Source organism: Penicillium brevicompactum, assembly GCF_028827555.1.
Source record: "Penicillium brevicompactum strain IBT 35665 chromosome Unknown utg000001l_segment0_segment1, whole genome shotgun sequence".
Classification (NCBI taxonomy): domain Eukaryota; kingdom Fungi; phylum Ascomycota; class Eurotiomycetes; order Eurotiales; family Aspergillaceae; genus Penicillium; species Penicillium brevicompactum.
In genome coordinates, this window is record NW_026623204.1 from 341,550 (window position 1) to 363,367 (window position 21,818).

A 21,818-nucleotide genomic window follows, 5' to 3' on the forward strand; every position below is an offset into this window, starting at 1 on the left:
AATCGTGTAGCATTATGTACGGACCTCAAGTCCAAGGATCATTTTTCTTTTTCGTCTATCGATTATTCCTCGCCGCCACCGCCGCCGCCGGCGAGCTGCTGGGCGGACTTGCCGCTGCAAATATCGTCGACACGGAGAAGCAAGCAAGCAGACTGTAGAGTAGAATGTTAGTATATTGGTAAACACGGGGCGGAGATGTGAATAGCTTACCTCGACAGCAGTCTTGATGCTCTGGAGCTTGACGGCCTCGGGCTCCCAAACACCGTATTCCTTCATATCAACGAGCTTGCCAGAGTCACCGTCCAGACCCCAGGTGGTGTGGCCCTCAACGTGCTTGGCACGAAGCTGGGTAAGAATACGGATAGGGCTGGCGCCAGCGTTCTGGGCCAATGTACGGGGAATAACCTCCATGGCATCGGCAACGGCCTTGTATGGCCACTGCTGAACACCCTCCACGGAGCGGGCAAGCTGGCTAAGCTTCACGGAGACAGCCATCTCGACGGCACCACCGCCGGGGGAAAGACGAGGGTGGAAGATAACGTTGCGGGCAACAGACATGGCATCCTGCAAGTTACGCTCGACCTCATTGAGGATATCCTTTGAGGGACCGCGCAGCAGGATTGTGCAGGCCTTCGGGGACTTGCACTTGCGCATGAATGTGAAGTACTCGTCACCAATCTTCTCGATCTCGAACAGTCCACATCCAGTACCAATGTCGGACTCCTGGATGTCGTCAACACGGTTGACAATGGTGGCACCGCTTGCACGGGCAATACGGTTGTTGTCGGTCTTTCGGACACGGCGGAGGGCTGTGATGTTGGCCTTCATCAGGAAGTGTTGTGCAAGATCTAGTAGTTTCATGATTAGCGTGTGCCGTCTGACAAGGGGGATCATCCACTTGGCTCGTTACTTACCAGAGATACCCTTCTCGGTGATAACGACATCGGGCTTGAGAGCAAGAACAGCCTCGCACATGTGCTTGACCTGCTCTTCCTCAATCTGGAGAATACGGTTCCAGTCATCCTCCTTGGAGATCTCAATGTTCGTCTGGGACTCGCCCTTCTTGTACTCCAGAGGGCAATCGAGAAGCAGAATGCGGGGGTTCTCGATTCTGCGACGCATCTTGGGATGCGTGATATCCTTGTTGACCATAACACCGTCAATAACTTCGGAATCCTCGATCTGACCACCGGGGATCTTCTCGACACGGGCGTAACGCTTGATGTCAACTTCCTGCTTGCCGCCACCAACGTCGAAGGAAACGGTGCGCACGGCGCTCAGGGCCAAGCTGCACATGAGCTCTGACCACCGGGAGACGAACTTGGTTCCGATGGAGGACTGGATGAGGGAGTACATGGCCTTGTCGTCGTGGATATCGACTGGTGTGGAAACTTCCTCAACGATCTGAAGAGCATCGGCGAGGGCACGCTTGAAAGCCTGGATGATGACGACGGGGTGGATGTTGCGTTCGAGCTGGGGGATGGCCTGGGCGAGCATTTCGCCGGCTATCAACAGTCAGTTTACCATCATGCAAAGTTTCGATGCACATTCGCTCATACCAAGAATGATGACTGTTGTGGTTCCATCTCCGACCTCCTCGTCCTGGGTACGGCTGAGCTCGATCATGCTCTTGGCCGCTGGGTGCGACACTTCGATCTCTCGCAAGATAGCGTGTCCATCGTTAGTCAGAACAATACCGCCCATGGGGTCGAGCAGCATCTTCAACATCGCCTTGGGTCCGAGACATGAGCGGATGATATCCGCAACACTGGTGTTTATTAGCATCATAGCGGAAAGATAGCGGCGGATCGAAGGGTATCGTACGTCTTAGCCGCGGTAATGTTGGACATCTGGGCTCTGCGGCCGACCTGGCGCTCGCCAGAATTGGTGTCTGAGCGACATGTTAGCACATTAGGGGGAGTAGTTGGATTGGGGGGTAAACGTACTCATCACCACCACCGGTGCCTGCATATCGGCGGTTGTGTTTAGTGAATTGGGCGGGAAGTAGGGGTATGTGAATTCGATAATTCACTTCCGAAAATCAGAGAATACTCCGCGAAAATGACTGATAATCCAGGAGGTCCGACTTCAACGCTGTTCGCCCGCATTCCATCAAATTTCCAGGCGAAGTGGGAGCTCCCTCGCGCTAGTCTCCATATGGCTTAGCGTTGACCCCCGACAAACTAGGCAAACAGCCCAACTAAAGTTATTTCCAACGCAACTGCTTCAGCACCAGATGACCTAGGAATTGATATGAGAATGTCTTTTTTAACTATTGTGATGTACTCATTCCTGATGAGTCTTGTGTAGGATCATATTGTACAAATGACACCAGTCTTGACAAAACCGCAATCTCCAACTTCAGCTTGATGGTATAGAAAAATGTCTTGAGCACGGTCTGGATAATGAACAGCCCAATGTACTCAAGCACAAGGAGTGAAATATCCATTAATATGATGGCCAAGTTGATGACCAGAAGTTGGTACATGATATTGGTCCTTCGTTTGCTCCTAGTTGGATAACTGCGCAACAGGTTCACAGTCTGTACAATGAAGATACTCGAGATGATAATCTCTTGGACAAAGAATGCTGTGAGCTGAACTTTTTCCCAGGTGTTGAAGAATCGACCAAATGCAAGATGGCAGGCATATATCACACCGTATGAAGCAATGATCTGAGGGACTTGGAAAATGATTGCGTCCACAATGATCATCGCTAGGACACCGCGAAGAATCCTTTGGTCACGCAATATGAGGTGGAGTCTGGAATATAAAACTAGTGACTGTCCTGTCACCATGATAGCCCACCCGGCTGTGGACAATGTAACTGGTATCCAGATGGGTGCCAATTTGAAATACTTCAAGAGCAGACCCAAAGCATCGGGAATTACACCGAGTAGAGCAGTAATCAACAGGCTCCAGAAATAGAGCCCACTGTAGGCGTGGAACATCGAGAACACCAGGACTATCAGCTCGATTGCACTGTACAACGCTAGACCGAGTAGGGTAGCAATTGTGGCCTGGAGAGCGAAGCTGTTCCCAGTGTATGAGCCCACGATGCCGTCAACGGGAGCGGAGCATTGGGCCATGTTGAGGTAGTGGCGCCCTGAGGTGCCAACATCATTCAGAAATTCATGTTCATGGTTTTTGAAGAGAATGATCCGAACTTCCAAAGTTCGGGAAATAGTTCAGATGTCGTCAGCATTGTTCGTTCCACGTGATGGACCAACTCTAGGTCGCGGAAGGCTATTTCCATCATTTTGTTGGCTCGTTCGTATCCGCGGGTAGAGCCAATGTCACCTGCCCAGATGGGCAAGTATCAAACTCAGATGGAAAAAGCAACATGGGAGCTTGGCAACGGTCTACAGCGTCTGTGCTACTCCGTACCTGTATCAAACAACATCTCCCAACTATCTACACTCAGCCCTATTACACAGGAAGAATTTGTCGTGAAATTAATTTCTTATCGTACATATGCGATCTAAATCGAACGCAGGTATTATTAACTTAGAGTGCACGGATGCTGGACCGCATTACTTGCACTCGCATTATTGTTGGTCTCATGAGCATCAGTCGTACTCGCGGCTCTCGCCAATCTCGCACACATCGAAAACGCCTTCTTCCGGGATGTCGTGCTTCTTGAGCGCCTCCTTCAGCTTTCGGGGTGGTTCCAGGACATCTTCCTCGGTCAAAACCCATGTGCCCCAGTGCATACCCAAGGCATTCTTGCACTTGGTGTCTTTGAACATACGAACAGCATCATGGGGGTCGGCATGCGCAGCGCTGAAAATGTGACGGGGGGCGTATGCCCCAATTGGAATTAAGCCAAGATCAAACGGTCCGCGGAACTCGCCCACTTGCTTGAAGGCAGGGCAGATTGGGAAGTCGTACTTGGGATTATAATCATCTTCTCCGTCAGGCACTTCGTCCACGGAGCGGTATCCGGAATCACTAGGGCAGGTCAGCAACAAAATCGCAATCTCAGGTTGAGGAAATCAGTATATCTTACCCGGTAAAGTAGACCTTGCTGCCACCTGACTCTATGGCCCAGGAAGCCCACAATGTCTTGTATTTATCAAAGGGACCACGGGCAGTAATATGCTGGCACGGCAAGCAGCTGATCCGCGCTTTGATGTCAGCTGTGGGTGAAGCCTTGCCGACCTGCTCAATCTGTGAGCCCGTTTTCTCCTTGGGGGACATTGCAATGTCACGCTCATCCCACCAATCCAGCTCTGTTACATTATGGATGCCCGAGCTTTCGAACCAAGACTTGTTGCCAAGCGGCGCAAAGAAATGGCAATTGGGATGTCTCTTTGCGATTTCTGAAACAGTAGGGTAGGACAGGTGGTCGTAGTGATTGTGTGAGATGACAACCGCATCGATGATGGGAAGATCTTTGATCTGGCATGGGGGTTCGGTGTAGCGCTTAGGTCCTAGGGTATAGGGCCCGCAGCATGGCCCGCATCGTGCTTCAAATACGGGATCGAATAGGACCCGGAGACCGCTGGGGAACTCAACATAGTAGCATGCATGTCCCAGCCATGTGGCTCGAAGCTTTGGGGTGTCTCGGGTGGGGAGGAATTGGGGTTCGCGAACAGTGACAGTGGGCGGCGTAGTGTCGGGGTTGTTGGATTTACCACTAATCCGGCGCGAGCTGTGACATTGAATAAGAGAATGGTTCTTATCAAGAATATGGCATTGGCATGAAGACATTGACATGGACTTACGACATCATTCGCATGATTTCCAAGCTGCTCAAGTCGCGAAAAGACCTAGGGGCAAGAATGTCAGTGTTTGCGATGAATTAGGGCGCCGACCATCACGCGGTATACTCACTCCCAAGGGTTTCTAAACCCAGTCTTTGTATGGTGGCTTTTTTCCAAGACATCTTCGGGGCTAGGTCTGGTTGAGGCTTTCCCCACGGTCAGCGCATATAGCACTTCATTAGCGGCAGCGGTGTTCATGTTGCGAATTCCTGGGTGAAAGGTGTGACGTGAGAATGCCCGTTGCAAGAACGGGGCGCGAGAAAGGAAACGCATGGGTTAAGGCTTATTAAACTGGTTAGACACGTAGCCAGCCCCAGCTTATGGTTTCGGAATGCAAGAAGTAAAAGCCCTGCTAATCCCGCTAACTCCGGAGCGGAGGATCTCAGCCCCGACGGACCTAGATGACTCGTTCCCCCGAATCCGATCAAAGCATGGCTTTCTCCGGACGATTCCGCTAGGAAATGAAGAAAAATGAAGTACAGAGACGAGTGTAAGTCCGAAGAAGTCGGAGGAGGAGCGCGTCCATCTACAGCTCGAGCTCCGGGCTCCGTGCCCCGTGCCCCCGATCCCCGAACCTCGTGATTCGCTGGTTTCGTTCACCGCCCGGCCTTTTGACTGTGTGATAGTCCGACTCATACGACTAGAGCCTCAAAACATAGGCGGAGCTTGAATTTCAATTAATATGTCTCGTACATACTACCCAAGCCAATTGTATACACAGTCTGTCCAAAGTCTATTTACGGAAATCATCTGAACGTGTATACTACGGAGCAGAGCGGGCACTGATCGGCCGTTCCGCCAAGCCCTGCAAGTCCGATATCTCCTTATCGATCCGAACATTATCTTCACCACAATTGTCTTTTGGGCATGGAGCCAAATGCGGTCCCGAATCCTGCGCCATCTGCGCCTGCGCCGTCAGCAGGCGACTTAATTCTGCAGCAAAGAACCCAGGCGTTACAGCCACAAAAAAGTGATGGGACTCTCCTGTCCCAGCTGACTAGCAATCCCTTGTTCACCGCGGTATGAGATACGACGTTTAACTCCCCGTTTTAATTGGCTTTACTGACGAGGTGCTGTTTCTAGGGCTTCGGTCTCGCAGGCTTGGGAGCTGGGTTGACATTCGCACAAAAAGGCGTCCGGCATGGCGCTGCTCTGCTCCGCAGGCGCATGCTAGTGGACGTTGAGATCAGCATCAAAGATGATTCCTATCCGTGGTTTCTGCACTGGATGACTCTGTACCAACAGTCCCAACTCACCGCGTCCAAGGCTGCAGCGAATAATGTCGGCTACATGGATCGATTCCTACAGCGGCTCACCCCCGGCATGCGCCACCTCTCGATTCAAACACAAAAGCTGGAACACTCAAACGGAGCCATTCACACACACTTCTCACTCGTACCTGGCCCCGGAAAGCATGTCCTACGATATAAAAATGCTTTCATCTTTGTCAATCGCATGCGAGAGTCAAAGTCACGCGACATTCAGACCGGAAAGCCCTGGGAAACCATCACCCTAACCACCCTCTACTCTCAACGCCACATCTTCGAGGATCTCTTCACCGAGGCCCACGCCTACGCTGCCAAATCGCACGAAGGCAAAACTACTATTTATAACAGCTGGGGAACGGAATGGAAGCCATTTGGCAACCCACGCCGGAAGCGTCCTTTGGAGTCTGTGATCCTCCAAGAGGGCGTAAAGGAACGCATCGTGGAAGATGTGGAAGATTTTATCTCAAGCTCGTCATGGTACCATGATCGTGGAATCCCATACCGCCGAGGATATCTTCTCTATGGTCCTCCTGGTACAGGCAAGAGTTCCTTCATCCAGGCGCTAGCAGGCGAGTTGGACTATGATATCGCCATTCTGAATCTGAGCGAGCGAGGCTTGACAGATGACCGACTCAATCATCTTCTTACAATTGTGCCCAATCGCACGCTTGTCTTGTTAGAAGATGTCGATGCTGCGTTCTCAAATCGCCGTGAACAAAGCGATGCCGATGGTTATCGAGGCGCTAATGTGACTTTCTCCGGTCTGCTGAATGCCCTGGATGGCGTTGCCAGTGCGGAAGAGCGGATTATCTTCCTCACAACCAACCACGTCGATCGCCTTGATGAGGCTCTGGTCCGACCTGGACGTGTCGACATGACTGTTCGCTTGGGAGAAGTCACTCGCTACCAGGTTGGGTGTCTTTGGGATCGATTCTACGCAGAGAACGATACCGACGGACAGTATCGCGCTGTGTTCCTGTCTCGACTTGAACAGCTTGGCTTGATCGAGGATGAGGCTGGTAACAAGGCTGATCGCTCCCTGAACACCAGTGCTGCGGCTCTGCAGGGATTGTTCCTGTACAACAAGGGCAATATGGAGGGTGCTATCTCCATGGCCGAAGGTCTTACCTACAGTGCACACACTGAGGCATTGGGCCAGGATCAAGGAAAAAGAACTTAAGTGTATATCAGTATGTAAATAATAGAGAGATAACAACGACACCTTGTACAAGAACTTTCTTTGGAATTTGCCGTTCTGGTCCTAGTATTCCGGTTCAACGGTTCAAAAATAAGCTCGGGGTCACTAGGGGCAAATCTCGGGGATTTACATAGATCGGCCCACCTTGAAACATTGTTTCTCTCACCGACGGACTGACTAAATGTTAAAGCTATTTAAACGTCAGAGGCCTTTGCCCCTCATCTCCCCTCCATACTCACCCCGCACCCCAATCACACATCATGGTTTACACAATTGTCGTCCGTATGTGATTGTCATATCCCTCCAATTGTCCATTCCGCGCTAACCTTGGACTTCCCGCAGACCTCCGCGCTAAGGCCGATGAGGAGTCCATCTCCAAGCTCAAGGCTAAGCTTGTCGAGGCTTCCAACGTCTACTCCAACGACAAGGAGACCATCTCCTGGTTCGTCATGCAGTCTGTGTTCGACAAGCAGGACTTCACCATCGTCGAGCGCTACGAGCAGGAAACCTCGCAGGAGTACCACCTCAACAACCCCTACTGGAAGACCTTCGACCCCTACGTGATTCCCCTGCTCGAGAAGGACATGGACATGCACCGTCTGGAGGAGCTCGAGGGTTCTACCATGTAAAGAACCTACATTGGCACAAAGAATGTAAAACAGAACTGCACATAATTGCACATACCATTTCCTCGGAGCCTTCCAAGTTTTCGATCCCCAATCTGCTCGAACGGCGTGAAATTTGGAATTTTTTTGGAGATTTGGAGGACAATGCTCCGTCTGGTCAACCAATGAGTCCAATGTATGGAGAGATCGCGACCTTGGAACGAGTAGATAAGCGCCAAGACTTCTCTCTTGGGGTTATGCCGTCATATGCAAAGATGCATCCATTGTCCCCCGTAGTGCGGCATCGATGCAGAGACCAGCCTCGAATTCTTCAGCCAAAATAAATCATCGAATGGAACACGAGGGTTGCGATAATTATAGCATTCACAAGGTCTCGGCACCAATCACACGGTTCGAATGAAGCGCCGCTACTGCACTCCGAAGTGACCAGCCCAGGATCAGGGCCAATCACAGCCCAAATCAGTTAACCGCCCACTCTATACGCAGAGTTGTCACACCGTCGACAAGCCATGTACTCTGTTTGGATATCCGGCTGATGGCCCTGGAAAATGGTGAGAATGGGGTATATCTCGGTCGCGACCCCTGCTTTGCATGTTTCGCATTTTTTTGTTCATATCCTTGGACAAGATGAGCCAATTTCAATTGTTTCCTCCTCCATCGCCTGAGGTAAATAGATCCAATAACCCATTTCGCAAACCGGGCAAGAAGCCAGCGAAAACTGAACCAGAACCCTCGATTCCATTGCAAGAGATCAAAGATCCCAGCACTTCCGAGTCCGTGCTGCTTCAGATTATTGAAGATACACAGGGTTTTCCCCTACCTCCAGGAAATGTTGACAGAGCCAAATCCCCGCCACAAAAGAAATCCCCGCCCTCTGTGACGGGGAGTTCTCATGGTGCGAGATCACCTCAGTCTATGAATAGTCAAAACCGTCAACCCAAAGCCCCAAATCACGAAGTGTTGCCTTCGCATGGTAGCCATAGCAGCAACAGTAGTAGTCAGACCGCAGCCTCCGCCATCTCACCACACTCATCGCAGTCTTCCGTATCGCCAGTACCAATGAGATCCATTTTCCCTCAATTTGACCCGTCAATACCACTCAATCAGCAAGTATACCATCCACAGGATGGAATCAATCTACAACCTCCGCCTCCAAAAAAGGACCGCAAGCCTCCCAAGCTTACTCTGTCAACGGGCGCCGAGATTGATCACGTTCTTGGGCCGAAGACTGTGCCTGCTAGTCTTTTCAACTTTCCAAATGGCTCTATGGGCTCTCAGGTTGTTGAGTACTCCTCAACACAGGAGCTGAAAATGCTATGGGAAATAGCCAATGGTCAACGGCCTCAAGAGATGGTCGGAATGCTCAACCTACGGATATCGAAGTATGTTCTCTTGTTCGGTCAGTATATCAAAATACTGACATATTTCCAGGACCGGGCCAGCAACATTCACTCTCGGCAATTACCAGCAACCATTCTATACACTACAAACATACTCCACAAATGAGATCGCATTGAGCAGAACCGATCCATCCAAGACCACTAACGATGTTTCTATCATGATGATGAATCTGGAGGATCGAGCTCGGCGTGAGCATCCTCATGACGGGCTTGTCACTCTCCTCTTCTCCAGGCTAGCTGCCATGCTAGCAATCGACCAGGCTGCAGATATAAGCAAGCACTACCATCTCTCTCCCTCAGAAACCTCGGAAGTGGAGACTGATGCCCTCAAACGCGCCGCAGCGCAAGAATCTTGCCGACTGTCCTGGAACCGGCACCAACGACTCTACGAGCTAAGACACCCATCTCTCTCTCAACGCCATCCACCCGCTCTGGTGGGCGCTGCAGGGATTCCTTTATCGCCTGTCAGATCTCAGTCTCCTGGCATGGTCCACATCACAGTCTCTTCGCCATCCAGCAATGCTTCCCCCCGCCAACCACCAACCATCATCGTCACTGGACCAGTCTCACCAACAGCAATTGAGGCATCCCAGCAGGCGGCCAACCCACGCACCTCCACTCTCCCAGTTACAGACCAGGATGAGCCGCTCGCAATACTGGATTTTGGCACTAAAACTCTTTCCATATCGCCAGCGGCCGTCATCGCCACCATCCCATCCCTGTACGCCATTGACTCGCTCATCGCTGCGATGCTAGCAGTCGCTGTCTCAGACGAGGCCACCAATCCTCTATTAGCAGATATGGCTCTGGGCTCACCCGAGCCATCCCGACCAACCACTTCCCAAAATCCGAATCCATACTCGATGCCGGTTTTCCAGGGTAAGTTGGTGACAACGATTGCCGAGCGCGAAGACGCGGCACAGAGCATGGATCTGGCGTCGCAGATCAAGTCGGCCCAGAAAAAATCAAAAAGCAAAGCTGAGCCAAGGAGAAGGTTTAAATTCTGGGGCTGGGGCTCATCTAAATCCCAGAATGGAGCGGCTACGAACAAGAACCAGCCGGCTGTTGAGGAATTTGATCTAGAGAAATATGGTCGGTATGGAAGTGGCTCACGAAAAGGTGAGAAGCTACCAGGCCCTACTCGTGGAATACTATGTATCCTTTTCTTTGGATTGGATATGATTGTCAAAGCTTTGACTCTCTTGGTCAAGGTTTTGGCTTGGCTGCTGGTTAAATCGACACGGTGCGTGACTAGCGAAAAGTTCTGAGCTGCGCTCGAATCTCGAATTGCTTCCATTTATGTTACTTTGCTATCGATCCTGTGTTTTGACTTTGTCTTTCCGTTTGTTATGTTTGTGTTCTATTTCTATTTCGTTCTATGAGTTATTGGGAAGCGATAGGGGTTATAGGTACTGGATAGTTACGAGTTTTTATACCCAATTTGAGATTTATGTTGAACTACAATCTTGGAACAAGCAGCTCAGCATGTTTTTAAAAGGTCTTTACTGGAGTAACAAAGGATAGATGATAAAAATTGGTAGTTTGCTAATCACTGAATTCTTGACCTTCCAAGGTTGTGAGATTTGATTCTGTGATACAGCATACAGTATGAGCGCTGCCACAAATGGACTTGGTCTTCATTCATTGAATTGCCCTGCCAGGTGAGTGGTAAGAGATTCTTCAACTTCAGACGGAAGGTTAGCCAGGTGCATTGAAGTTAACAAGATTTGAATCATGTAGGATAATGAATCCTTCTCCCAACGCCAGCCAAATTTAAGATCTACTGTAGGAGTTGAAGCATGATAATCCTCCTTGGGTGCCTGCTGATCATTCCAGTCGAGTCTGCAGTCTAGGGTGGAACGCCGGCAGCTTCTAACCAAAGCCCTACCGTGACTCCACGGCTGCGTTGAAATCAATGATAGGTGTACAAATCACATTACCGCAACTAACTTCCATTGTGACTGAGTTATACATAATCTCATTCGATTCAGAGAAGAGCCAGGAGTGACAGCTAGGAGCCACCAGTTGAAGGGTGTGCTTTGCCACACTGACCCTAGCCCAGGGCTAACTTTGTTTCTGGGAGAGAATAGTTCTGAATTTCCTTTGATCTTCAGCTTTGATCTTGGGAAGCGAAGATCTAATAAAAACCCAGCACGCTCAACCAGTCCCTTGTCCTGCAAAAACAGCATTCTGCGGAGTATAAGGAACCTAGGGATACCGCAGGACACCGTAGAGGCCTGACAACTGGCACATTCTTGTGTCATTCCAACTCAATCAACAAGGGAAACTGGGCATAAGTCTTGGGGGCTCCCTAGCGAAATGCCACTCAAAGCTTGTCGCCCACCTCAAACACCCTCCCCTGTAGAGGGCTATCCACGAGAATGTCCCAACGTCATAATTTTTCCATCACCCATAAGGGATCAAGGGATGTTTATCTCGAGAAATTCTTTCGTCTGTAAATAGATCCTAATTGGAATTTAATTGAACTAATTGAACATAAAGTGTCATTCAATTCTCCCACCCGGCCTCGCGGTTTTTTCTCCACGGTCCTTTGCTCCATATTCACTCTGATAAAACCCATTGCCAATTTTCATACCTTCAAAACTCACAAGACTATTCACAATGCGTTACTTCTTTGCTGCCTCCGTTCTGGCTGCTGGTGCCCTCGCCCAGACCTCCACCGACTACCTCAAGTGCGCCGTAAGCATACTCCAACCCTAAACCGAAAATCCATAGCAACCTAACAATCCTCAGAGCGCAGCCCTGAGCTCAGCCGACACATCGACTTTCGAAGACTGCAGCAGCAAGACCGCCCAAGAATGTCTCTGCGACAACAAGGACGCCATCAGCAACCTGAGCGAAGAAGCTGCCAAGTCCTGCGCCGGCGTCGACCTGAGCTCCCTCACCGACGCCCTCTGCAGCAGCTCCAGCGAGGCCGCTCCCGCCCGTCACGCCTCCAAGCCCATGGAGCTCGCTGACATGAACAAGCGCGCCTTCGCTCCCCAGCTCGATTCACCCGCTTCTGCTGCCCCTGCCGTTCCCCGTGTTGTCTACGTGACAGAGACCAAGACCGACTGCAGCTGCAAGAGCACCCCTGCCCCTGACTCCCAGCGGGCTCACATCTCTCAAATCCCTGTTGATGTCCCCACTAGCCAGGGCTACATGGCTGGTATGGCTTCTGCTTCCGCCCCTGCTGGGTACTCTCACGGCCCTATGGGTGCCGTTGGCTCCTCTGTTGTCTTTGGCTCTCAGGCTTCTGCTGCTACCCCTGCGCCCTCTGGCGCGGACCCCCACCGCTTCTCTTCATTCCAGGGTGCCGCTGCTGCTGGTGCTTCCGTGCACGGCGTTGCTGTTGCCGGAGTTGCTGCTGTCATGGCCCTGATGGTCGCCCTCTAAGTTGATGCGTGGGTTTTGTATTTGAAAATGTCGGGTATTGGTTCTTGTTTCTTTTTTTGTTCCCTCTCAAATGTGCTGGACATTCGGAGTCTATATTGGAGTTTACCTTTGGTTGCCGTGGAGTTGGGTTAGTTTCTGCAGTTAGTTGTAATGATACATGAAATAAGTATGTCAATCAAATATGATAAGAAACTTATCTTCCATTAAACAATACGTAATTTAAAATAATCACTCGTTCCTCATACCAACGACTAGAAAATCGTGTACTGTGGGCTTGTGTCCATATAGCAAGAAAGTGGTTATGTATTAGCATCGGCTGTGACCAGTTCACCTGCCAGCTCACGCGTGGACAGCCTGCTGCACTTGTGGGTACAGCTCTACAAGCTTGTAGTAGATATCTGGGTGGTCATTGATCATGACCTGGGGATCCCAACCCATGGCCACGAAGATAGTTTCAACACCACTGCCAATAGGGGTCATGAAGACCTGGCAGACCTGCAAGCCAATCAAGAATGCGAACGCCATGATGACAGCGGTGAAATTGCCGTCCTTGTTGTATTCGGGCTTGGTAAATTGCAGGTACAAGTAGGAGAGCAGTGCACACACGTAGGCGACAAAGGTCGAGCCCATAGTGAGAACCGGGCCCATGAGGCAGTCCTGAACAAGCGCATCGATACCTCGGTCTCGCATCATCTTCCAGGTATCCTTGGCCGCGGGAATATACGCTTTTCCGTAGAGCGCAATGTGACAGAAAGCGTAGCGGTTGAAAAGTGTAACCAGCCAGTCGAGCAGCGAGATGAAGCATCCGAGGACCCACATGGCGATGCTACCGATCAGATTACCCTGCGCAGCTTCATGTCGCTGGGCAATTGAGCAAGCCTGACGCATCATCTGGATGAACGCGATGATCAGACTTCCCAAGCTGATACTTCCAAAGGAGTAGGTAGTTGCGCGTCGGAATGCACCGCGGGTCGAGCCCTTAGGCATACCACCAGCTGACTTGCTCCAGAAGTACCACGAGCCATACACACCGGCGATAGTAGTGTGGATCGTGTTCTTGATCCACTCGCTGACCCAGTACATGGCAAAGGTCACATACACAACCAGACCAATGACCTTGGCTCTGCTACAGCCGCCATCTGCGCAGGATGGGTTTGTTCCGGTCGAGCTAGGCTCGTAGGCGACATAAACCGAGACCAGCGTGACAGAGAACCAGGCAGCGAAAGCGACGGTGACGATTCCGCCTAGGGCGCTGACTAGGAAGATGTGACCGTAACCTCGCGCAACGTCCATCGCGGTCTGCAGCATGAATGCGGTAAAAGGGATACGAGGGATCCAACTGATGAAACAGATGATGGCGAAGACTCCGAACAGAAGGAACACAATTCCGCCTCCATATTGCTTGCGCGCGATGTAGTAGATACCCGTCGCGAGGGCGAAGACGATGTTGAGGATACCGGTTGCCCAGATAAAAGTTTTGGTGAAGTATCTCGCGCCCATGAAGTAAAGCCAGGATAACACGAGAGCGACCACGAGCACGAAAATGAATAGCACAAGAGTGTTGGTGTTCAGGGAGAAATCATTGGCCGAATCGTAGATGCCACCTCCACTGAAACCCTTGTTTGTCGCGTACTTGTGGATGGTGATTCCGGAGACAGCAGCGTATCCAAGGAAAACCGCGATCAACTGGACAAAGTTAGCTTTGGGGAGCTGTATCAATAGTATCGCGCAAAGGTCTTACCAAGAGACCTGCCCACAGATCATTCCACTTCGGCTTTTCGATCTTGAACGCCTGATCGAAGTTATATCCGGACTGCGGGACATTTTGCTGGTATTCTGGGGGTGGCTTAGCCTCCACAGGCGGCTGATAGTTTGGCTGAGGCTGCTGTTGCTGGAAGTTTTGCTGGTATTGAGGTTGCGCTTGATAATCCGGCTGGTAATTGGCCTGTCCGTTGTTGTACCCGTACGCAGATTGTTGTGGTTGAGGCTGCGGATGGGCAAAGCCCTCGTTATTGTAATAGCTAGCAGCCTGCCCACTCATGACGACGAGTGCAAGGGCGAGAAGTAAAAAATGTTCGCAAAACAAGAGAAGAGAAAGAGAAGTTCAGGGGAAAGACAAAATTCCTTCCGGATTGGAATCATGACGACATGGTGGGACCCCTACATCTCTCGGGAAACTGCGATCGCCAATGATCAGCCTTGTAGGGTTTTCGATCTAAGGAATCACTACGCGCTAGTACTACACTAATTGCAAACTTTTTCTCAAGTTTGAGGGCCAAGTCAATAGCCCGCTTGGCATTGAAAATAATAATAATAATGTACATGAAAATTCTATCTCTAAATGCTATGTATGCTTCGCCGTGAAGCTTAGACGCCCAATAATGCAGTGTGACTCCCATTATGATTACAGACATTAGGCGTTGTGTCTGGGAAGGTTTGGTATGGATAGCGCAGAATCAGCGGAATGCATGCGATTTCAAGTGACGCCAGGATCCAGCGACCCGGTGCTCAATGCCTGGTATCGGTGTGCGCGCACGACCAGTGAAGTCGTCTGTCCCCGAATGAAGCTGACCTTTACCAAAGGCAACCGATCGCCGTAGCTTTTCTTCTCGAACGGCGACCCGGCGCAAGCCTCGGAGCTCCTCGATGCGTCCTTGTCCGACGCGATGTCGTCGCACAAAGCACTCATCGATCAGTGAGTTGGCATCGAGAAGCTTTTTGGGGACTGTCTGAACGATCTGAAATGCTTCCATGGGGTCTGTGACGCCGAGAATATCGCGCTCGCAGGCCTTGAAAATGGCTAAAGACACCCGGAAGAAGCTCTTGGATCCTTCATAGAAAAACACGTCCCACACGCGCAAAGTGGTTTCAAGCGGCAAGGTGCCGATGAAGACAGACATGAGCCAGTTGGTCAACCCCAGTGTGATATCGGGCAAGCGAGAGTTCACGGTAAGGGGAGGCATTTTACCCCGTCCAGACGGGGTCCCTCCCATGGCGGCGATCTTGGAATAAATGCCCGGCATGGAATCCCGCAACAGAACCATGAGGATCCAGAGGTCAATGTTTGCACCCTCCAGACTGATCTCATGAGTTCCAGGCAGGTAATCTGCGGCAATAATGTGAAGCATCCAGAATGCCTTTTCTTCGGGTAGGAAAAGGAGGAGCATGCCCGTGATGAAATTCAAAGACTGTGTGTATCCGATCTTCGGGTTATGTAGGGCATAGGCATACAAAACTCGACGAAGAGACTGGATCATCTGCGTCTCAGTTACAACATTGGAATAGGCTGGATTGCTGCTTCCAGAGTGTTCGGTTGCCGCGGGGGCCTCTGGTTTGAAGTGAATGTTGTCGGGGAACGTGCGGTGAAGATCACGCTCAATGTGCTCTTTGTCGTCATTGCTCGCTGAGCTCATGGCCTGCTCAACAAGCCTGTCGTAGTGACCAAGGTTGCGGTTCAAATGCTCGTACCCGCCGGCATAATAGAACCAAGCAGCACCTCGGAATTCGGGTGGAATGCCTTTGCGCACAAATCGCTTGACTTTTGAGGATTGTGGAGGAAATTTCGTCGCCCCGGTTGTAGGAAGACCATGTTCCTTGAGCAATTCGCACCATTTGAACCTCCGCTGCGCCACATGATCGGAATAAGGTCCTTTCCATGCTTCATACTCGTCCAGCGTCACGTATTGTGTGGACTTGCGGAATCCGTAATCATCTCGAGCACCCTTACCAGAAAGGAGCTGTGGTGGCACCAATCCAGGAATGAATACCTTCGAGGGCTGGCGTTGGCGTGGGGTTTGCACTTCAGGAACATCGACTATCGGAGAATCTGGAGTGGCTTCGGGTGGCGGAGAGTCCGGCGCGACAGGGTCGGAAGGTTCGGGTTCTGGTGGATATTCTGGTAAGGTGGGTTCCAGAGGCGCAAATTCGGGTGGAGATTCGGGAAGTATTGGTTTTGAAGATGCTGGTTCAGAACACGTGAAGCTTGGTACAAATGTCGAATTTTGTAGCGTAGATGCGGGAGATGTATTTTGCGACGTATATGAATCTTGTAAAGAAGGCATCGGCGGAACATCGCTTATAGATGTAAAAGTTGGGTGTAGCTCTTCCAGATGTGTGTCGCGTGATGGAGGAGGCGTGATTGACGGCGCTTTGCTCTCGGCATGAGATTTTGGCGAGCCAGGCTCTTCGGTCACATCACTGAAACCGTCAAGGTACATTGATATCGCATCATCCACGCTCATTCCAGTATCCATTGCATACGGCGCGTCTGGGGTGTCAGGTGATAAGTCAGTTATAGAGCTGCTTTTGGTCAAGACACTGCTTCTCTCAGTTCCGCTTGTTTGTTCGATGCTAGAACGCCAAGTTTCGGACGAATTCACGCTTGATCGAGGCGCGTTTTCATCGGCGGGTCCATTGTTCGGAAAGCGCGGTAGAGGCAGTCCTTGAGGACTCAGCTCCTGCGGATGGTGCTCCATGGATTCCTGTGTTCTTGGGCGTCTGGTATGGAGGCGTGATGTCGACATGGATATGCGGAGTCCTCCTCGCGCGGGCGGAGCTTTGCGATGATTCGGCCGTTCGGCCTCGTGGTCCCGCGGCCATGGGCGAGAATGAGGTTCGGGGGACGCAGCGTAAAGACGAGGACGAGGATTGGATCTCGGGGTCTGCCATTCGCCCCTCAGGCCCTGCGAGGGGCCTGGGTAGGCTTGATAGGTCTGGTAAGGTTGGGGTGACGGCCACGGAGGTTCATTGTGTGGTGCGGTTCGCGGAAGAGGAGAACGCGATCGTTGACGAGGGGCGGGGTGTGGCCGGTGAGGAGAGGATCTCGGGGCGGGCTTCGCAGTTCGCGCAGCGCGTGGATCAATAGTCAAAGAGTCCAATCGGGGTGGGAGAGGAGCTCTGCGCCGGCCGGGCAATTCGAACTCAGCCGGAGGCGGATATCGAGAGTTTACGTTTTCTGTGACCATGGCCACGATTTCGCACCCAGTTCCCGCTGGACATTGGTTATCGTGACTGAAGTGGAAGATTCGGGTGAACGGTCAAAGACCATGGGTGTAGAATATACGGTTCACGGAGTACTCGAATGAAGGTAGTGAAGGAACGGCGCCGAATTGAACCAGGTAACGAGTGAATAATAATCAAAAAGAAAGAGCATGTAGACCAGATTTCCGGGGGACAGCCTGCCAGAGGACAGTGGAAAAAGAAACGAAGGGCGCAGATGAGACAAAATCAACAAGCCCTGATTGGGCCTAGTGTCATGTGACGTAATATAGGGGCAAACTGGTTCACGGAGAACTTCAAGTCAAGACGGAGGTTTCAGACTATAAGTCTGAAAGCATTGTATCTATCTCGTTGCTTTCAACAAAGTAGAGTGAACAATGTGTGTGGTAGCCAAAAAAATCGACAGGTCCAACGGCGGATCGAACGGCTGGATCGCCGATCAGGGACTAATATAGTACAGTGCGGTAGCACAGTTAAAGTACTTCCACAGCACCCCTGAACATACGGAGTACGAGTAGAATGCTTTTTAATCTCTGACACTTCCCCTCTTTTTGAGATCGCTAACTTTGGACTTCGTTCAATCCCTGTTTGCTTGGCTGCAGCTTACTCTGACTACTCTATACTTTGCACGGAGTACGGAGTACGGAGTAAACGAAGCCATGTCCGCTATCCTTTCTAGCCTCTCACTCAAGCGCTTAGGTAGCGAATATCCGTACTTTGTACCACATTCAGGAACAAAGTCATCTCTCGGCAGCGATAGCCAGAACTGCAATGGTATCAGCCAATGGGAACGTTGGAGACTACTGTCAAAAGTAGCCCGCGTTAGTCGACCCGAAAAAGACATGTCATTCATCTCTCTGTATCCTGTCTATTTCAGATCCCAGCTCACATATGTATATGAGACCGCTTTCTCATAAGGTTTCCAAGGTTGTTTCAGCGAAAGAGGTGGAGTATGCTACATCGTCAACCTCGGGGTGTTCCAGCGTCAATTGAAGTAATACGCAAAACCCCGTACGGTTTGTATATCTAGGGCAGCCGCAGCTGCATATTGTTATCGACTAGCACAACTTCTATGCATACGTTGGCTCAGAATGACTATTGTCGACCCGGCGACCAAGCAATCCCCAAATTACATTCGTCCTAGCAGCTGATCAGATGCATGCATTATCTCTGCCCTGCGTGCTGTCAAGTCCCCAATTGAGTAGGGTTTTCCAGGCGGTACGAAAACCTGCCGCCTCGCGCCAACTGTGTTGTGACTGACTCGCAAAATGATTAATTTGAAGGCTCGCCAACTTTGCAGAATTTGAATATTCAAATTCAACACCCAATGCCCCTTTCACGGCGCCCGGGTTCAGATTTGTTTTAATTGTGCGACTAGGCTGGCCTAAAGCAGCCCCGACTAGCCTGACGGGGTCTTACCTCCGATGCGGTCGCCACATTCGACAGGCGCGCTCCCGAGGCCCGCAAGGGGTGACTGGTCTTCCCCGCAACCCTAACAGCCTCGCTTGGCTTGCATACAAATTTGCCGCCTTCCAATTGGACCGGAGGCTACATGCACATTGGCTTCAATCCTGCAAACAACCAGTTTCCAAGTTCATCGCGGGCCACTGCACTTGTAGACTTTGCTGTGCTTGTATGCTTGAATCTGTATTGAGTATTCTGGATAAATCCTGCCGGCTGTACTCGGTATTGCGACACATCACTATGGAGCTCTGTCTGCAAGACTTTCAGATAGACCTGGACAATGGGAGCGAGCTGGCACATCCACAACAAATCAAAGCGCAGGATGGCTCTGCCTAAGACTGCCCATCAATCGTAAACTCCGACCACCACGTCATAGCTTGCAGACGGAGTAAATATATTGACACTAGAGACTTCACACTGATGCAACATCGTTGAGTTTGAGACTCGAAATGTTGTCACCTCTTTGACTACTCCCATGGACACCTGCAGTTCCCAGGTTAGATAGAGATAGCTTCTGCTTTTACTCCGTACCGGATTCTGCACTGTTCACTACCACCCGTACGCTGATTGATCCCCACCTCCAGGGCCGGAGAACCGATTCAATAACCTGCAGGTGACTTTTGATGCAGCAGCAAAATCATAACCAAGAGGTTGCTCTAACTCGCACCAACATCTGCCAGAGCTTGACCCGCAGCTACCTATGCTGCATCCCTAGGTAATTAGTAGAACGAGGCCTGGAGGCCTGGAGGACAATAGTCTAAGGATACCTCGGTACAAGTTTCCTGCTGCCCTGGTAGGCGAGGTCATTTGAGTGTTTGGCTTTTGTATAATGACCTCGGGATACGCTGAATGGGCCCATGGGTGGGATATTATCTATACCAAATGCAAGAAAAAGAAGGAATTTGATTTGAACAACGTCAATTGATCCATTACTATAGCGATGGCCTCGCCACACTGATTCTGGGGCCATATGCTTTGGGGACGATGAAGGTTAGAACTGGCAGCGGAACGGATCTACGACGAGCGTAAAGCGTATCAACAGAGCAATTCTGGTGGATGGAAAACAGACAAGGGGGAAAAAGAAGAGAGAGAGAGGAAGCAAGAGGCAATCTATCTAGTCCTGCCCTGTCATCCACAGGGTAAACTGACCACCAGGCCTCCAACAAGAACCTGGCGCCTTGGGCCTTGGGCGCTACCGCACCTTTGTCGGCTTAGGAAGGTAGTGGGAAAGTTGACCGAATGGCCCACATGCGTGGACCAGTGGTTCCGTCCTGCTGATTACCCGGATATGGAGGGATATCAGCCGTGGCCGACGTTGGGGCTTCGTGGCCGTTGGTGTGGAGGAAGGTATAGTGAGCCTCAGTCGCCATCAAAACTTGGCGAAGGAAATTGTCCTTCGCGTCCCCCCATTTGGGATACCCCGCGTCTCCTGGTATGAGACGCAGAAGGGGTTGACCGTCGTAGTTGGCGTACGTGGTGCATCCATTGAGGATGACCTGCTGGCGTTGCGCCATTAGGGTCTTGTAGGCGATGGGACCAATCTGCCAAGTAATAATCAAATACTCCAGCCGAGCTCTCGCGATATTTCATGGATCCGGGGTACTTACATCGCCGGAGACGGTCGTACAGAGCTCCTGCTGATGAGCCCGGACAATGTCTGCAAATGCCTCGGCCAACTCATGAAGGGCGCGGGCGACGCCGCCTCGAAACCCAGAGTTCCAAGTGAAGCCTTGGAGGTCGTCGCTCCAAAATGACGAGGCCCAGTTGAAAATCATTTGTAGATCATAGGAATCCCCTATCATCAAACCGGGCGTCTGATCAGAGTATGCAGGGTTAGCAAAACTGAAATGTTGAAAGAATGATATCAGAGTCATACCAAGATGCACTCCGACGCGATTTCCATGCAGTTGCGACATTTGCTTGTGCCAGTGCCTTCAAACTGGCACTGGATCGAAAAGGGATATTCCAAATGATTACCAGAGGCCCAGATCATCATTTGCATGTTGAGACAAGAGAGGCACCACACGAACTGTGGACGGAGACCGAAGTCCCAGACGCCTGGAGGTGAGTTGGATGACATTTCGAGATCCTAGTACCCAGATTAGTATTAGTACCTGAATGAGATGAAAGCAAAGGCGCCTTTGCTAGTCGACTGGCTCGAGATGTGTAAGATTGGTAGACTATGTTAGGAAGAGAAGAATGAGAGAAATCCAAGAGAGGTGAAAGAGGGAGTGAGAGAGAGATTTAAGAGGGAAGAAAGGTGAAAATGAGGGCATTGGGTATAGAAAGACGAGGGGGTGGGTGCTTGAGGAACTGTATATGTCAAATAACACACAACATGTCAATCCCTCATGGACTATCGGAGCATGTGCTAGGATGTAGACCGCCGGATTTGAAGTTGGCTTTGGATCTTGAATCCAGAGATACATCACTAAGTCACCATGGCTCCGTTCATCGTACAAGCACCTTTCTTGTAGGTTTTGCTATCACAAAGGTCAAACTCGGTGGTGGACCAGTCGAATCCAAACACTTTGGGAGTGACGCCGCACGAACCGTAGCGTCTGTATGCGACCATCTCTTGAACGAACGTATTTTTCAGGCCGGTGGGAATGAGGGATTTGTTCCTAGCGGGCGAACGAGTCTGGTATATGGAAATCCCGAGGCGCTTCAGGGAAACGACCTGGCGGGTAATGTCTCTGAATA

At 50.9% G+C, this 21,818-nt stretch overlaps 10 protein-coding genes across 10 annotated transcripts; 4 read left to right on the forward strand and 6 right to left on the reverse strand.

Annotated features, from left to right (window-relative positions):
- Positions 1–62: 62 nt before the first annotated feature.
- On the reverse strand, positions 63–1,971 carry N7506_002572 (chaperonin-containing T-complex subunit CCT3; the record flags this gene model as incomplete). The annotated part of the gene is made up of 6 exons (XM_056951867.1): positions 63–152; positions 211–848; positions 915–1,505; positions 1,560–1,768; positions 1,825–1,891; positions 1,947–1,971. The coding sequence occupies 6 exons, from the start codon at positions 1,969–1,971 to the stop codon at positions 63–65; spliced, it is 1,620 nt and encodes a 539-aa protein (XP_056815018.1).
- A 301-nt stretch (positions 1,972–2,272) lies between these two features.
- Positions 2,273–3,088, reverse strand: N7506_002573 (uncharacterized protein; the record flags this gene model as incomplete). Its single annotated transcript, XM_056951868.1, has 1 exon — positions 2,273–3,088. One exon carries the CDS (start codon positions 3,086–3,088, stop codon positions 2,273–2,275), a length of 816 nt encoding a protein of 271 aa, XP_056815019.1.
- A 480-nt stretch (positions 3,089–3,568) lies between these two features.
- Positions 3,569–5,038, reverse strand: N7506_002574 (uncharacterized protein; the record flags this gene model as incomplete). The annotated part of the gene is made up of 4 exons (XM_056951869.1): positions 3,569–3,950; positions 4,009–4,653; positions 4,727–4,771; positions 4,836–5,038. 4 exons carry the CDS (start codon positions 5,036–5,038, stop codon positions 3,569–3,571), a joined length of 1,275 nt encoding a protein of 424 aa, XP_056815020.1.
- Positions 5,039–5,632: 594 nt separating this feature from the next.
- On the forward strand, positions 5,633–7,213 carry N7506_002575 (bifunctional AAA family ATPase chaperone/translocase BCS1; the record flags this gene model as incomplete). Its single annotated transcript, XM_056951870.1, has 2 exons — positions 5,633–5,785; positions 5,849–7,213. The coding sequence occupies 2 exons, from the start codon at positions 5,633–5,635 to the stop codon at positions 7,211–7,213; spliced, it is 1,518 nt and encodes a 505-aa protein (XP_056815021.1).
- A 278-nt stretch (positions 7,214–7,491) lies between these two features.
- Positions 7,492–7,860, forward strand: N7506_002576 (putative quinol monooxygenase; the record flags this gene model as incomplete). Its single annotated transcript, XM_056951871.1, has 2 exons — positions 7,492–7,513; positions 7,574–7,860. 2 exons carry the CDS (start codon positions 7,492–7,494, stop codon positions 7,858–7,860), a joined length of 309 nt encoding a protein of 102 aa, XP_056815022.1.
- A 624-nt stretch (positions 7,861–8,484) lies between these two features.
- On the forward strand, positions 8,485–10,525 carry N7506_002577 (uncharacterized protein; the record flags this gene model as incomplete). Its single annotated transcript, XM_056951872.1, has 2 exons — positions 8,485–9,239; positions 9,289–10,525. The coding sequence occupies 2 exons, from the start codon at positions 8,485–8,487 to the stop codon at positions 10,523–10,525; spliced, it is 1,992 nt and encodes a 663-aa protein (XP_056815023.1).
- A 1,354-nt stretch (positions 10,526–11,879) lies between these two features.
- On the forward strand, positions 11,880–12,653 carry N7506_002578 (uncharacterized protein; the record flags this gene model as incomplete). The annotated part of the gene is made up of 2 exons (XM_056951873.1): positions 11,880–11,957; positions 12,012–12,653. 2 exons carry the CDS (start codon positions 11,880–11,882, stop codon positions 12,651–12,653), a joined length of 720 nt encoding a protein of 239 aa, XP_056815024.1.
- Positions 12,654–12,992: 339 nt separating this feature from the next.
- On the reverse strand, positions 12,993–14,694 carry N7506_002579 (choline transporter-like family protein; the record flags this gene model as incomplete). Its single annotated transcript, XM_056951874.1, has 2 exons — positions 12,993–14,339; positions 14,395–14,694. 2 exons carry the CDS (start codon positions 14,692–14,694, stop codon positions 12,993–12,995), a joined length of 1,647 nt encoding a protein of 548 aa, XP_056815025.1.
- A 415-nt stretch (positions 14,695–15,109) lies between these two features.
- On the reverse strand, positions 15,110–17,617 carry N7506_002580 (putative GTPase activating protein (Gyp3); the record flags this gene model as incomplete). The annotated part of the gene is made up of 1 exon (XM_056951875.1): positions 15,110–17,617. One exon carries the CDS (start codon positions 17,615–17,617, stop codon positions 15,110–15,112), a length of 2,508 nt encoding a protein of 835 aa, XP_056815026.1.
- A 2,709-nt stretch (positions 17,618–20,326) lies between these two features.
- N7506_002581 (uncharacterized protein) lies at positions 20,327–21,690 on the reverse strand (the record flags this gene model as incomplete). The annotated part of the gene is made up of 4 exons (XM_056951876.1): positions 20,327–20,656; positions 20,723–20,929; positions 20,992–21,204; positions 21,556–21,690. The coding sequence occupies 4 exons, from the start codon at positions 21,688–21,690 to the stop codon at positions 20,327–20,329; spliced, it is 885 nt and encodes a 294-aa protein (XP_056815027.1).
- Between the last annotated feature and the right edge of the window lie 128 nt (positions 21,691–21,818).